This window comes from Solanum lycopersicum, chromosome 2, assembly GCF_036512215.1.
Source record: "Solanum lycopersicum chromosome 2, SLM_r2.1".
Classification (NCBI taxonomy): Eukaryota; Viridiplantae; Streptophyta; class Magnoliopsida; order Solanales; family Solanaceae; genus Solanum; species Solanum lycopersicum.
The window spans coordinates 68,781,617-68,794,871 of NC_090801.1; the positions used below are offsets into that span (position 1 = coordinate 68,781,617).

A 13,255-nucleotide genomic window follows, 5' to 3' on the forward strand; every position below is an offset into this window, starting at 1 on the left:
ACCGCCAAATAAGTAAAGCTTACATTGTCCATTCACCACGGAAACAATGAATCAGTAAGGCGAACAAACGCGTTTGCTCTCACAACTGTGAATGATAGCTAAGAACAATGGTGTTCTTGAAATCCTCTGGTGATATTTTGCCGCAAAATTCGTCCGGAATTTGCAATTATAAGTTATTTGGTGCTATCTTGGAGATAATTGACGCGACAAATGGAGTTGCGTTGAATCGACGGAGAAGAAAACTACTTCTTACACTTTAGGTTATGCTTCTTCTTTCTGGATACTATAATATCTTTGACCGTAATACTTACAATGTTATGAAGAAAATCTACTCGGCAAGTCACAATATTGAATTATTTCTTGAAATTTTAAATTTGAAATCTCGTTCTTGCACTAGGTTATCAAATTGAGATATCCTAGGTGCTGTTTCTTTCTATTTGTATGCATGCCATATATATATTCAACATTATGTTCACAAAATCAAGAAAACCCCAAATTCTGAAGAAAATCTACTCGGCAAGTCACAATATCGATCCTCGTTTTTTTTAGATGACTAGATAGAGCCCTATGACCCAACTGATAACCCTTTCTGGATATCTGAAAAAGTACTTGGAGCTCACGTTATTTGATTAGTGTGACTGTATTGTAGTTGTTATCTATTTCTCATGATCTTGATATTTTTTTGGGATAATGCACAAGTACCCCTCCACCTATGCCTGAAATCCCGAAATCCCGGAGACACATTTATACTATACTAAGGTCCTATTACCTCCCTGAATTTATTTTATTAATAATTTTCTACTCTTCTTCGGCTTACGTAGCACTATCTCATGGGGTCAACGCTGATTGACTTTTTTTTCAACCTAGTGTCACGTAAGCCGAAAAACGGTAAGAAATTACTTATAAAATAAGTTCAGGGGATAATAGGACCTTAGTATAGTATAAGTGTGTCTCTGGGACATAGGTTGAGTGGTACTTGTGCATTTTCCCTATTTTTTTGCTTATTAACATTATTATGGCATAACACATGTGTTTGCTGATCCTACTGGGCACTAGCTACTTAACAAAGGAAAATGACGTTATCACATTGGAGGATTGCACATTCCTTTGGCTCTCCTTGCGGAAGATGCTCAATAACAACTTGGGCAGGTCCTAATTGAAGATTGCTATTTTATTTCTTTGATAATATATTTAAAGTTTGTATGATTGTCATTCTGATTTTGAGATCACTGATCACTTTATTACATTAGAGAGTTGCACAATCCTTCAATTAGTCCTTCTGAAGATGCTTAAGAATAAATTGGTACGTCCAAATCTAAGCTTGATGTGCTTTACCTTGCTATCGTTGTTTCTTCAAGTTCGTATGATTGTCATTATGATTTTTTTGGACAATCTTTAGACATCAAGATATTTCACTAAACATGTTTATGAAGCTTGTTGCAGTAGATTAGTTAAAGTGATTTAGTGTACATATTTTGCACCAACATTAGTTGGCAGTGATGTTGAGGCAAAGCAACAATATTAGCATATATATTCTTATACCTTTGTTTAGTTCTTGACTTCTTTCATAATTTTGATTTGAATGGTTTGATTGCTTATTGGCCACAAAGGATAGAGCTAGATCTATCATCCAGGACCCCACTTGTGGTATTTCACCGGACATGTTGTTGTTGTAATTTTCTGGGAGTAGAATTCTGTTTCCATAATTTTGAGGAAGTGCATATAACTTCCATGTGAAATTTGTAGTCTGTGAACTATTATCACTCAGATTTTGGGATTGTTGTCAGGTAATGATGAAGAAGAACCGTGGATTGACCATATTTACAAGAATTTTATATGGACTATGATCGATCAACTTGGGTGTTTGGCGCCAATTTATTCTGCAAACAACAAAGTAAATTTAGTCTTTTTAATTATAAATAATAATATTTACCACTCATGTTAGAAATCCTTAGCTTAACCATGTCATAGATTCGTCCCATGATTATAGCTGTCGTAGCACTATTTTGTACAGTTCAATGCTTTATCATACTGTCTATAGCAGTTTGCCATTGCTTCTTCATTTTCAGTATTTCCTTTTTTTATATGCTTTAGACTGTTTTTTCTTGAGTTGAGGGTCTAATGGAAACAACCTCTCTACCCCCAAGGTAGGTAGGGGGTAAGGTTTGCGTACGCCCATCTCTACCCTTCCAGAACCCACTTTGTTTACATTGGATATGTTGTTGTTGTTGAAATGTACAATTATATCTGTAAGGTACTCCCGAAGTCAAACATCTAGAGCACGACAAATAAACATTTATTGTTCAGACATTTTCGTCAAGAAATCCAGTCAATGGTAAAATCAAAGGTCGTTTCTTTATTAATGATGAACACATTTTAGAACTAGTCCTAATAAATATGGAAGTAGCGACAACTTCAAAATTAATGCCTAGTAACTCTCTTGGGGGTGGGGGCAAGAAAGAAAAGGGAGTTACAACATGGTGCTCCTGCTATTTAAAGGCCCTTCTCCCCTGATATGATCCAATATAGAGAAGACATGCATTTCGATAGTTCGTTAATGGAACTCCCAGAATCCTCATCAGCACTACCTTCAGAATTACAAAGACCGATTTGTATGCATAGCTCTATGCCAAGTAACAACAAAATTCAGCAGGTAATCAATACAATAAAGTCTAGTTTTCATGAGGAACTTTTTACATCTAGTACCGATTGATTTAAGCTGAGATTTGTCCCTTTGGTTTTCTTGTATATGTAGGATGAAGATGAAAGGGATCCAAAGTTTATGCAATTGCTAAAAGAAAATCTCTCCTGTTTCTGGAATCAACAAAAGGAAGAAATTCTACGTGCAGGTGTTTTTTGGCTCCTCACACGTGTTCACCTACAGAGACCACTGATATATTCCAATCATGAGTAATCTAAGGATATTCTTGAGCTTTGGCCATTTTAAGACCAGCCACGGCCCTCACATATATTTATTTTGTTAAGTATCTCGAATCATTGCATAGAGATATGTCATATATGGAATTTTTTTATTTTTTACTTTTAGACAAGGGTAACTGATGTCATATATGGAAATTTTGGAATAATACATATGCTGCTGTTTTTTCCTGTTGATTTTACCTTCAAGCAGCTGCTTCATTTTTTCTGTAGATCCAAAGAGAAAACCTGAGATGCCCATTTCAAGGATCAGACGGGCTATGAAGTCAAATGATCAAGTAAAGGTATGTTCATGGCTCTGACTTATTCCATTGACATAATTAATTCATTTTCTTTATTTGCTATTAGTTGGAACTTGAAACATTTGATCTAATACTTGTCTTATTAACTTTCATTGATCTGCTGTCTCTAACTGGGGAGTAAATTCAGATGGTTAGCGCAACTTCTACGGTTCTGTTATCGAAGGCAATTGAGATGCTTATTATGGACCTCACCTTACGTGCGTGGATGCAAGCTGATAAAGGCAAATGTCGAACTCTGAAGCGTTATGACTTTGCTAGGGCGATAAGGGATGAAGAGCTTTTCGATTTCCTCTCTGACATCGTTCCACTCCAGACCTATAAGGTTGGTTTATATGCTAGTATTCCTCTTTTATATCCCACAATAGATATTTTGAACCATGTATTTGATTCCCGACATGAATTTTGGAACGTTTGTTATAGTTGTCTTGAAGTTTAAAGTACTAAAATAGCACCAATTACCGTGCCAATTCCAGGTGCAAAAGGACGCAAATGATGGCCAAGGAAATGAACCTCACCCAGCTTATCAAGTGCTTGAACCTAGTAACATTCCAGTGAGTGCTGTTTATCCAGGCTATTTTGTCGGTGTTGTTTATGCTAAAAAAACTATTAGGTGATTTAAGCTTCATAAAACCGTACTTCTGCTTCCTGCAAAAATACTTCCTCGATATATTTTTATCATTTATATGACATTATGACTAAATAGAGTTAAACCGGATTTTTTCTTGTCTACCTATTTTGAATCCTAAAATATTGTTGTCTTATATTATAGAGTATTACCTTTTTTCTAGTGTTTAAGTATATAAAATTGTATTTCGATCTAACTGAGGAGTCAATATTCAACTTCACATGGATAATTACATACTTTGATCCATGTAAGTGAATCCTGCCATGAATTTTGGAACATTTATTAGTTAACTTACAGTTTAAGAACTAAAATATCCCTAGCTGAAGTACCAATTTCAGGTAGAAGAGGATGCGAATGGTAGCCAAGGAAATGAGTTTCACCCGGCTGGCCAAATGGTTCAGCATCAGAAAATTCTAGTAAGTCTGTCTACTATTTTAAATCCTATTATTTTAATTTGAATTCTATTCTGTAATTTTTATGTAGTCTCAGAATAGGTAAATTTATTTTGATAAAATTAAGAATCAATGTTAAACTTCACACTGATGGTTAAATATTCTGATCCCCCCTGTTCATCGATCCCATCACAAATTATTGATCATCTGTTAATTATCTTGCAATTTAAAGTACTAAAACTTCACTTAACTATTGTACCTGTTTCAGGTGGAAGAGGCAAATGATGTCCAAGGAAATAAATTTGACTTGGCTAATCGTATGGTTCAGCCTCATAACGTTCCAGTGAGTGATAATGACTTCCAATCCTACATAGTACCATGTAAACTTTATTCCAAATAAAAGTAGCATGTTGTTTATCATAAAAAACAATGTGGTACAACATCTGCCATTATCAATTTAATATCTTATAGGTGGGCCATTGGTCATCATAATATTGACATTTTCTTCAGGGGAAGGCTCACTAAGATAGCTTGCTACCTGGGCCTTTGCGCACTGCCTAGTTGACACGATTAGTACTCAGAGAGTCAATTCAATATTTTCCTATATACCTACTTTGAATCCTAAACTGTTGTAATTTATATATTGCGGAGTAGTATCTTTTTGTAGTCTCAAAATATGTAAATTTTATTTCGATCCAAGTGAAGAGTCAGTGTTCAACTTCACACAAATATTTACATATTTTGATCCATGTAGTTGAATCTTGCCATGAATTTGTGATGTTTGTTAGTTATCTTACAGTTAAAGTACTAAAATGGCACAAGCTACAGTGCAACTTTCAGGTGCAGGTCCAGGCAAATGATGGTGAAGGATATGAAGTTCACCCAGCTTATCAAATGGTTGAACCTAATAAGACTTCAGTGAGTGCTGTTTATCCTGGCTAATTTGTTGGTGGTGTTAATCCTTAAAAAACTATGTGGTGATTTGAACTTCACAAAGTCGTACTTATACTTCTTGTTAAATACTTCCTCTATATATTTTGTATAACACGATTACTACTTATACTTCTTGTTAAATACTTCCTCTATATATTTTGTATAACGCGATTACTACTCTGAGAGTCAAATCAATTTTTTCCTGTATACCTTTTTGAATCCTAAAATATTGTAATCTAAATTTTATGGGGTAGTACCTTTTTTGTAATCTCAAAATATGTATATATTATTTCGATTTAAATGAAGAGTTAATGTTTAACTTCACAGAGATAAGTGCATATTTTAAACCATGTATTTGAATCCCGACATGAATTTTGGAACGTTTGTTAGTTTTCTTAAAGTTTGAATTACTAAAGTAGCACTAGCTACCATGCCAATTTCAGGTACTTAAGGTGGCAAATGATGGCCAAGGAAATGAATCTAACCCTGCTTATCAATTGGTTCAACCTAATGACATTGCTGTGAGTGCTGTTTATCCAGGCTATTTTGTTGGTGTTGTTATGCTAAATAAACTATTAGGTGATTTAAACTTCATATAGTCCTTACTTGTTCTTCCTGCAAAAATACTTCCTCGATTTATTTTTTTATTTACATGACATTGTTACTATTTAGAGTTAAATCAATTTTTTCTTGTGTACCTATTTTTAATTCTAAAATATTGATATCTAAATTTTATGGAGTATACCTTTTTTCCAGTCTTCAAATATATAAAATTGTATTTTGGTCTAACTGAGGAGTCAATGATCAACTTCATATGCATAATTACATATTTTGGTCCATGTAATTGAATCCTGCCATGAATTTTGGAACATTTATTAATTCACTTACAATTAAAGATTTAAAATAACACTAGCTAAAGTACCAATTTCAGGTGGAAGAGGACTTGAATGGTAGCCAAGGAAATGAATTTCACCCGGTTTGTCAAATGGTTCAGCCTAATAACATTCCAGTAAGTGAAACTACCTTGTAAACCTTCATCTGAATTAACAGTAACAAACTGTTTAGGCAAATTTGGTGGTTTGCTTTATCTTCATCCACCCCCAAAAAAGTTGAACACTTGCTGGGAACTAACACAACCTAAGTTTTTGATCTTATTTATGTAGGCTTCTTTTATCAGTCACCGAGGAATTCCAGTGCCTCTGGTTGATTTATTTCCTGAATTTGAGTTCAATAGTCATGATCTTTTAATGGAAGAGGCAAATGATGTGCAAGGAAATAAATTTCACCTTGCTAATCAAATGGTTCAGCTTCAGAACATTCCAGTGAGTGATACTGACTTTCAACACTGCATGTGTAAAATACCTAGTAAACTTTATTCCAAGTAACACTAGCATATTGTTTATCCTGGGTAATTTGTACTGCTGTTTATTCTAAAAAACAATGAGGTATATCTGCTCTTATTTCTGTAACATCTGATACGTGGGTCATTGGTCCACATGATATTATTAACCTTTTCTTCAGGGGGAAGACTCGCTAAGGTAGCTTGCTGCTACCTGGACTCACTGCCTACGCGTTGCACTACAAGTCAGGCTTGGTCCCTCCTCCACATACACACATTTATGTGTGTGTGTGTGTATATATATTATACATATAAAGAAATTTAAACTTCAATAAGTTGTATTTTTGATGATATCTCCAAAAATCTTTCCTTTCTCCATTACTCTCCATCCTTCTTTACTTTTTTCTGCCCTATAAACAAATTATTCATCTTTTTTGTACCTGCCATCATTACTACCTAAGAGAGTCAAAACTATCTATTGTTGTCTACCTCGTTTGTGTTCTGAAATATTGTAATTTAAGTTTTATGGGTAGTAACTTTTAAGTAGTTTCAGTGTATAAATTTTGTTTCAATTTAATTTAGTAGTCAATGTTCAACTTCACACATGTAATTACATATTTTGATCCTCGTATTTGAATCCTGTCATGAATTTGGAACGTCTACTAATTTTTTTTTTTATAGTTTTAAGTACTAAAGTAGCATTAGCTGAGGCAGCTGTACCAATTTCAGGTGCAAGGAGAAGAAAATGATGGCCAAGGCAATGAATTTGAGCCAGCTTCCAATGTTCAGCCTGATAACATTCCGGTGAGTTATAATGACTTTCAGAATTACATGTGCAAAACCTTCATCAGAATTGACTGTAGCGTGCTATTTATCTAGGATATTTTTTTTATATATAGTTTTAAGTACTAAAATAGCATTAGCTGCAGTTGCTGTACCAATTTCATGTGCGAGGGGAAGAAAATGATGCCCAAGGCAATGAATTTAACCAAGCTTTTAATGTTCAGCCTAATAACATTCCGGTGAGTTATAATGACTTTCAGAACAACATGTGCAAAAAATTCACATCAGAATTGACTGTAGCGTACTATTTATCTAGGTTAATTTTTTTATTGTTTTAATTACTAAAATAGCATTAGCTACAGCAGCTGTACCAATTTCAGGTGCGAGGGGGAGAAAATGATTACCAAGGCAATGAATTTGAGCCACCTTCTAATGTTCAGCCTATTTACATTCCGGTGAGTTATAATGACTTTCAGAACTACATGTGCAAAAAATTCATTAGAATTGACTGTAGAGAGCTATTTATCTAGGTTAATTTTTTTTTAATAGTTTATGTACTAAAATAGTGTTAGCTGCAGCAGTTGTACCAATTTCAGGTGCGAGGGGAAGAAAATGATGGCCAAGGCAATGAATTTGACCCAGCTTCTAATGTTTTGCCTAATAACAATCCGGTGATTTATAATGACTTTCAGAACTACTTGTGCAAAAAATTCATCAGAATTGACTATAGCTTTCTATTATCTAGGTTAATTTTTTTTTATAGTTTTAAGTACTAAAATAACATTAGCTGCAGCAGCTGTATCAATTTCAGGTGCGAGGGGAAGAAAATGATGGCCAAGACAATGAATTTGAGCCAGCTTCTAATGTTCAGCCTAATAACATTCCGGTGAGTTATAATGACTTTCACAATTACATGTGCAAAAAATTCATCAAAATTGACTGTAGAGAGCTATTTTTCTTGGTTAATTTTTTTTATAGTTTTAACTACTAAAATAGCATTATCGGCAGCTGTACCAATTTCAGGTGCGAGGGGAAGAAAATGATGGCCAAGGCAATGAATTTAACCAAACTTCTAATGTTTTTAACATTCCGGTGAGTTATACGACTTTCAGAATTACATGTGCAAAACCTTCATCAGAATTGACTGTAGCGTGCTATTTATCTTGGATATTTTTATATATATATAATTTTAAGTACTAAAATATCATTAGCTGCAGTTGCTGTACCAATTTCAGGTGCGAGGGGAAGAAAATGGTGGCCAAGGCAATGAGTTTAACCAAGCTTTTAATGTACAGCCTGATAACATTCCGGTGAGTTATGACTTTCAGAACAACATGTGCAAAAAATTCACATCAGAATTGACTGTAGCGTGCTATTTATCTAGGTTAATTTTTTTATTGTTTTAAGTACTAAAATAGTATTAGCTGCAGCAACTGTACCAATTTCAGGTGCGAGGGGGAGAAAATGATTACCAAGGCAATGAATTTGAGCCACCTTCTAATGTTCAGCCTATTAACATTCCGGTGAGTTATAATGACATTCAGAACTACATGTGCAAAAAGTTCATTAGAATTGACTTTAGCATGCTATTTATCTAGGTTAACTTTTTTTAGTAGTTTTAAGTATTAAAATAGTGTTAGCTGCAGCAGTTGTACCAATTTCAGGTGCGAGGGGAAGAAAATGTTGGCCAAGGCAATGAATTTGACCCAGCTTCTAATGTTCAGCCTAATAACATTCTGGTGAGTTATAATGACTTTCAGAACTACATGTGCAAAAAATTCATCATAATTGACTATAGCTTTCTATTTATCTAGGTTAATTTTTTTTTTTTTATAGTTTTAAGTACTAAAATAACATTAGCTGCAGCAGCTGTACCAATTTCAGGTGCGAGGGGAAGAAAATGATGGCCAAGGCAATGAATTTAACCAAGCTTCTAATGTTTTTGACATTCCGGTGAGTTATAATGACTTTCATAATTACATGTGCAAAACCTTCATTAAAATTGACTGAAGCGTGCTATTTATCTAGGATTTTTTTTTTATATATAATTTTAAGTACTAAAATAGCATTAGCTGCAGTTGCTGTACCAATTTCAGGTGCGAGGGGAAGAAAATGATGGCCAAGGCAATGAATTTAACCAAGCTTTTAATGTTCAGCCTGATAACATTCCGGTGAGTTATAATGACTTTCAGAACAACATGTGCAAAAAATTCACATCAGAATTGACTGTAGCGTGCTATTTATCTAGGTTAATTTTTTTTTATTGTTTTAAGTACTAAAATAGCATTAGCTGCAGCAGCTATACCAGTTTCAGGTGCGAGGGGGAGAAAATGATTACCAAGGCAATGAATTTGAGCCACCTTCTAATGTTCAGCCTATTAACATTCCGGTGAGTTATAATGACTTTCAGAACTACATGTGCAAAAAATTCATTAGAATTGACTGTAGCGTGCTATTTATCTAGGTTAATTTTTTTAATAGTTTTAAGTACTAAAATAGCATTAGCTGCAGCAGCTGTACCAATTTCAGGTGCGAGGGGGAGAAAAAGATTACCAAGGCAATGAATTTGAGCCACCTTCTAATGTTCAGCCTATTAACATTCCGGTGAGTTATAATGACTTTCAGAACTACATGTGCAAAACCTTCATCAGAATTGACTGTAGCGTGCTATTTATCTAGGCTAATTATTTATCTAGGCTAATTTTTTGGTGCTGTGCATCTTAAAAAAACTATTGAGGGGATTTAAACTTCATAGGGCCGTAATTGCACTTCCTGCAAAATGCTTCTATATATTATATGTGACTCCATTAGTACTCAGAGCGTTGAACTGATCTTTCCTCTGTACCTATTTTTAATCCTAAACTGTTGTAATTTTAATCCTATGTCTCAGAATATGTTTGTTTTATTTCAATCTAAATGAATAGTCAATGTCCAACTTCACACAGATAATTACACATTTTGATCCATGTATTTGAATCCTGAGATGAATATTGGAACTTTTGTTAGTTATCTTATGGTTTAAAGTAGTTTCAGGTGCAGGCGGAGGCAAATGATGGCCAAGGAAATGAATTTCACCCAACTTATCAAATGGGTCAACCTAATAACATCCCAGTAAGTGAAACTACCTTGTAAACCTTCATCCAAATAAACAGTAACGAACTGTTTAGGCGGATTTTGTGCTTTGCTTATCTTCATTCCCCAAAAACTTCGTTCAACACTTTCTGAGAACTATCACAAGCTAATTTTTTGTGTGTTATTTATGTAGGCTTCTTTCATCATTCCAGAGCCTCTCATGCTACCACCTCTGATCAATTCATCCCCTGAACCTGAGTTTGACATAGGTGAATTTTTAATGGACATTGAGGAGGGACTTTAAAGTGGGAGTTAAACTCAGTTACTAGGTGTTTAGACCAAAAAAAAGTGTTATGTTTTAGGACTTTCTGCTGAAAGAATGCAGTGTCTGTGTTAAGTGGTGTAAGCAAAATGCTTCTAGCTACATTGACCCTGTTTTCCTTTTTCTTTTTTAAAAATAAATAAGCTAATTTGGGTGATAATACATTTTTATTGTAGTAAACAAATTATTATCTAATTTCTAGATGCTCTATCTCATTATTTTTGTTCCCTCACCATTGATATATATCAATGGATATTCCAATATAAGAAGAAAAGGTGAGGGAATAAGAATTGTAAATGCATATTGCAGGACAGGTATCAAAAGGAGCTCAAAATTAAGATGCCTCAAAATCTTACTAAATTTTATGCTTCTCAAATATTCTAAAATTCCTTCATAAAAGTTAAAATTCCCACTTATAACGTTTACAGTCCATACGCATCTTCAGTTTTCTTGTGCGTAACCGATGACAGTTCAATATTTTTATTTTTGAAAAAAAAAAGTACTTGACTCTTAGTAATATTTTAACTTAACTAAGTCGAGTCTATCACAAACATAAGATAGAGATAAATTTCGTTTATGTTTGTTAGAATTGACATGGTGTCTGTTTAGATAAAGCTTTTAAAAGTAACTTAAAAAACACTTTTTAACTTTTTCAAACACGGAAAAAAAACAACGAAGAACACCTAAAACTTGGCTGATCGAAACTTGCTTATAATCAAAAGGGTGCAATTCTATAAAGGGAAAGTCTAAGAATGGTACTAACTTTATATGGAGGCATAACTCTTTCCTCTTTTAGATAAATACTTGCTTTGATTCCATTTATTTATAACATGATAATTGATATGATATTTGTTTCCTTTTGACTCTTCAATAATTTTTTTATATCAATGGACGAAGGCTATTGTACAGAGAATTTTTAAAGATTTAGGTTTTTGAATAGAGAATTTTTGAACTTGAAATCTTGGTTGTATTTATGCATATAATTTTAAAAATATTGTGACATTTTAAAATTACAAATACTAAATGTACGTTGATATGTGTCAAAACCTTTTTTTTGTTCTTAAATTTTATGTATTTTTTCTACAAAAAGTATTTATCTTTAAAAAGTGAGGTGCTTGATCAACTTTTGAAGAAAATAAGTGCTTTTAAAAAATTACAAAAGTTGTTTTTTACTCTAGAAGTTAAAGATAAAACAATAAATTATCTCTCCTCAAAAATACTTTTCAAAATAAGCTGATCATAATATAGTTAATTAATTATAGATCGACTAGAAATAAGAATAATGCTAAAGCTTTTAGGGTGAAGACAGGTGGAATGTGTTCAATGCCCATTTAGATGACCAAAGAAAAAAATTAAAAAAGGAAAAAGGAATAAAATCCAAATATTGGAATATGATATATTATATTATTAATATAAATGGATCATTGTGATACGAAATTTTTGGTGGGGGATTAATCTTCAACTTCACTTTTTTCTCCATGTTCCCTGGCCACTTGCAATATAGTTTGTCCCTAAAATTAACTCATAAAAATATAATTTATAAATTAATATGTAATTCATGAAATTTTGTTAAGAAGATTCTTTTTTATATGCACAATAAATAAAGAAATTAATTTTTAAAGAAAAAAATTAATTAGTGTATTAGATTATAACCCTCTTTAAATAAGATTCTTTTTTGAACATCTAAATACATGATAATATTTTTCTTACTGCATTTTTAAAGGTACAATTATTAATTAAAGAAGAGAAGAGAATACGTCATGATTAAATCTTTTATTTATTTTCACACCTCAAACATTTTTTGTGGCTAATTACTATTGCAAAGAATTAGTGTTGATTCGTTTGGCACCAACAAACTCCATCTGATTATATTCTAATTAATCCACTAATGATGAAAGCTTTACGTGACGCATGACCAAATTAATGCAAATTATATACTCCTTTTTAAGTCTTAACCCCACAGATTTAAAGTGTTTTGACTGATTTGAGCTAATATATGCTTCTCTTTTAACAAATGCCAGTACCACTCCAACAAATAAACAAGCCACTATATATTTTTGATTTTTTAACCACTAATAATTATCATTATATAAAAAAATATATAAATACACATTTTATTTAGAAATATCTATTATTCTTTTTACAAAAATTATTTTTTTTTTCCAGTATTCCCTCTGAATGCATCTCTCTCCTATGTATCCGGATGTCATATTCCCTATCTGATCGTCCCTCTCTATTCGGTTACCTCTCTTTCCTATGTAACTAAATGTCTGCTAATGTATTCACAAGTCCAAGTGATGTATTCGAAATTATAAAATTTAAGGAATTCTTATAATTTGAAAAAGAAGTAGAAAATAATGTAATTAGCTCTTAACGCTATGAAATTTATGTAAATTATATAATTATTATGTACTCCTTCCGATTCATATGACATATCTTACTTTTAACCTTTACATTTTGTTCAAAATAAGTAATTTTATTGTAACTAAGAATGTATTACTATTATTTAGTTTTTCAAATTTACGCCTTCTTTTGATAAGTGGGTTTTAA

The 13,255-nt window shown here is 32.8% G+C and overlaps 1 protein-coding gene across 50 annotated transcripts; it reads left to right on the forward strand.

Annotated features, from left to right (window-relative positions):
- Positions 1–10,923, forward strand: LOC101249705 (uncharacterized). Of its 50 annotated transcripts, none has more exons than XM_069293996.1 (28): positions 1–260; positions 1,057–1,149; positions 1,251–1,303; positions 1,788–1,894; positions 3,151–3,221; positions 3,367–3,561; positions 3,713–3,790; positions 4,203–4,280; positions 4,525–4,599; positions 5,085–5,174; positions 5,633–5,710; positions 6,121–6,198; positions 6,353–6,511; positions 7,258–7,332; positions 7,458–7,550; positions 7,692–7,766; positions 7,893–7,982; positions 8,105–8,197; positions 8,320–8,403; positions 8,523–8,621; positions 8,736–8,834; positions 8,952–9,050; positions 9,172–9,264; positions 9,384–9,482; positions 9,602–9,700; positions 9,817–9,915; positions 10,339–10,422; positions 10,577–10,923. In XM_069293996.1, exons 4-28 carry the CDS (start codon positions 1,837–1,839, stop codon positions 10,685–10,687), a joined length of 2,352 nt encoding a protein of 783 aa, XP_069150097.1. In that variant the 5' UTR covers positions 1–260; positions 1,057–1,149; positions 1,251–1,303; positions 1,788–1,836; the 3' UTR covers positions 10,688–10,923. The 50 variants fall into 50 exon arrangements, with proteins under 50 accessions (XP_069150097.1, XP_069150100.1, XP_069150099.1 ...); XM_069293999.1 differs by having other exon boundaries at positions 40–260; positions 7,674–7,766; positions 7,890–7,982; ... (4 more) ...; positions 9,196–9,264; positions 9,390–9,482; XM_069293998.1 differs by having other exon boundaries at positions 40–260; positions 7,677–7,766; positions 7,890–7,982; ... (4 more) ...; positions 9,178–9,264; positions 9,390–9,482.
- Positions 10,924–13,255: the final 2,332 nt, after the last annotated feature.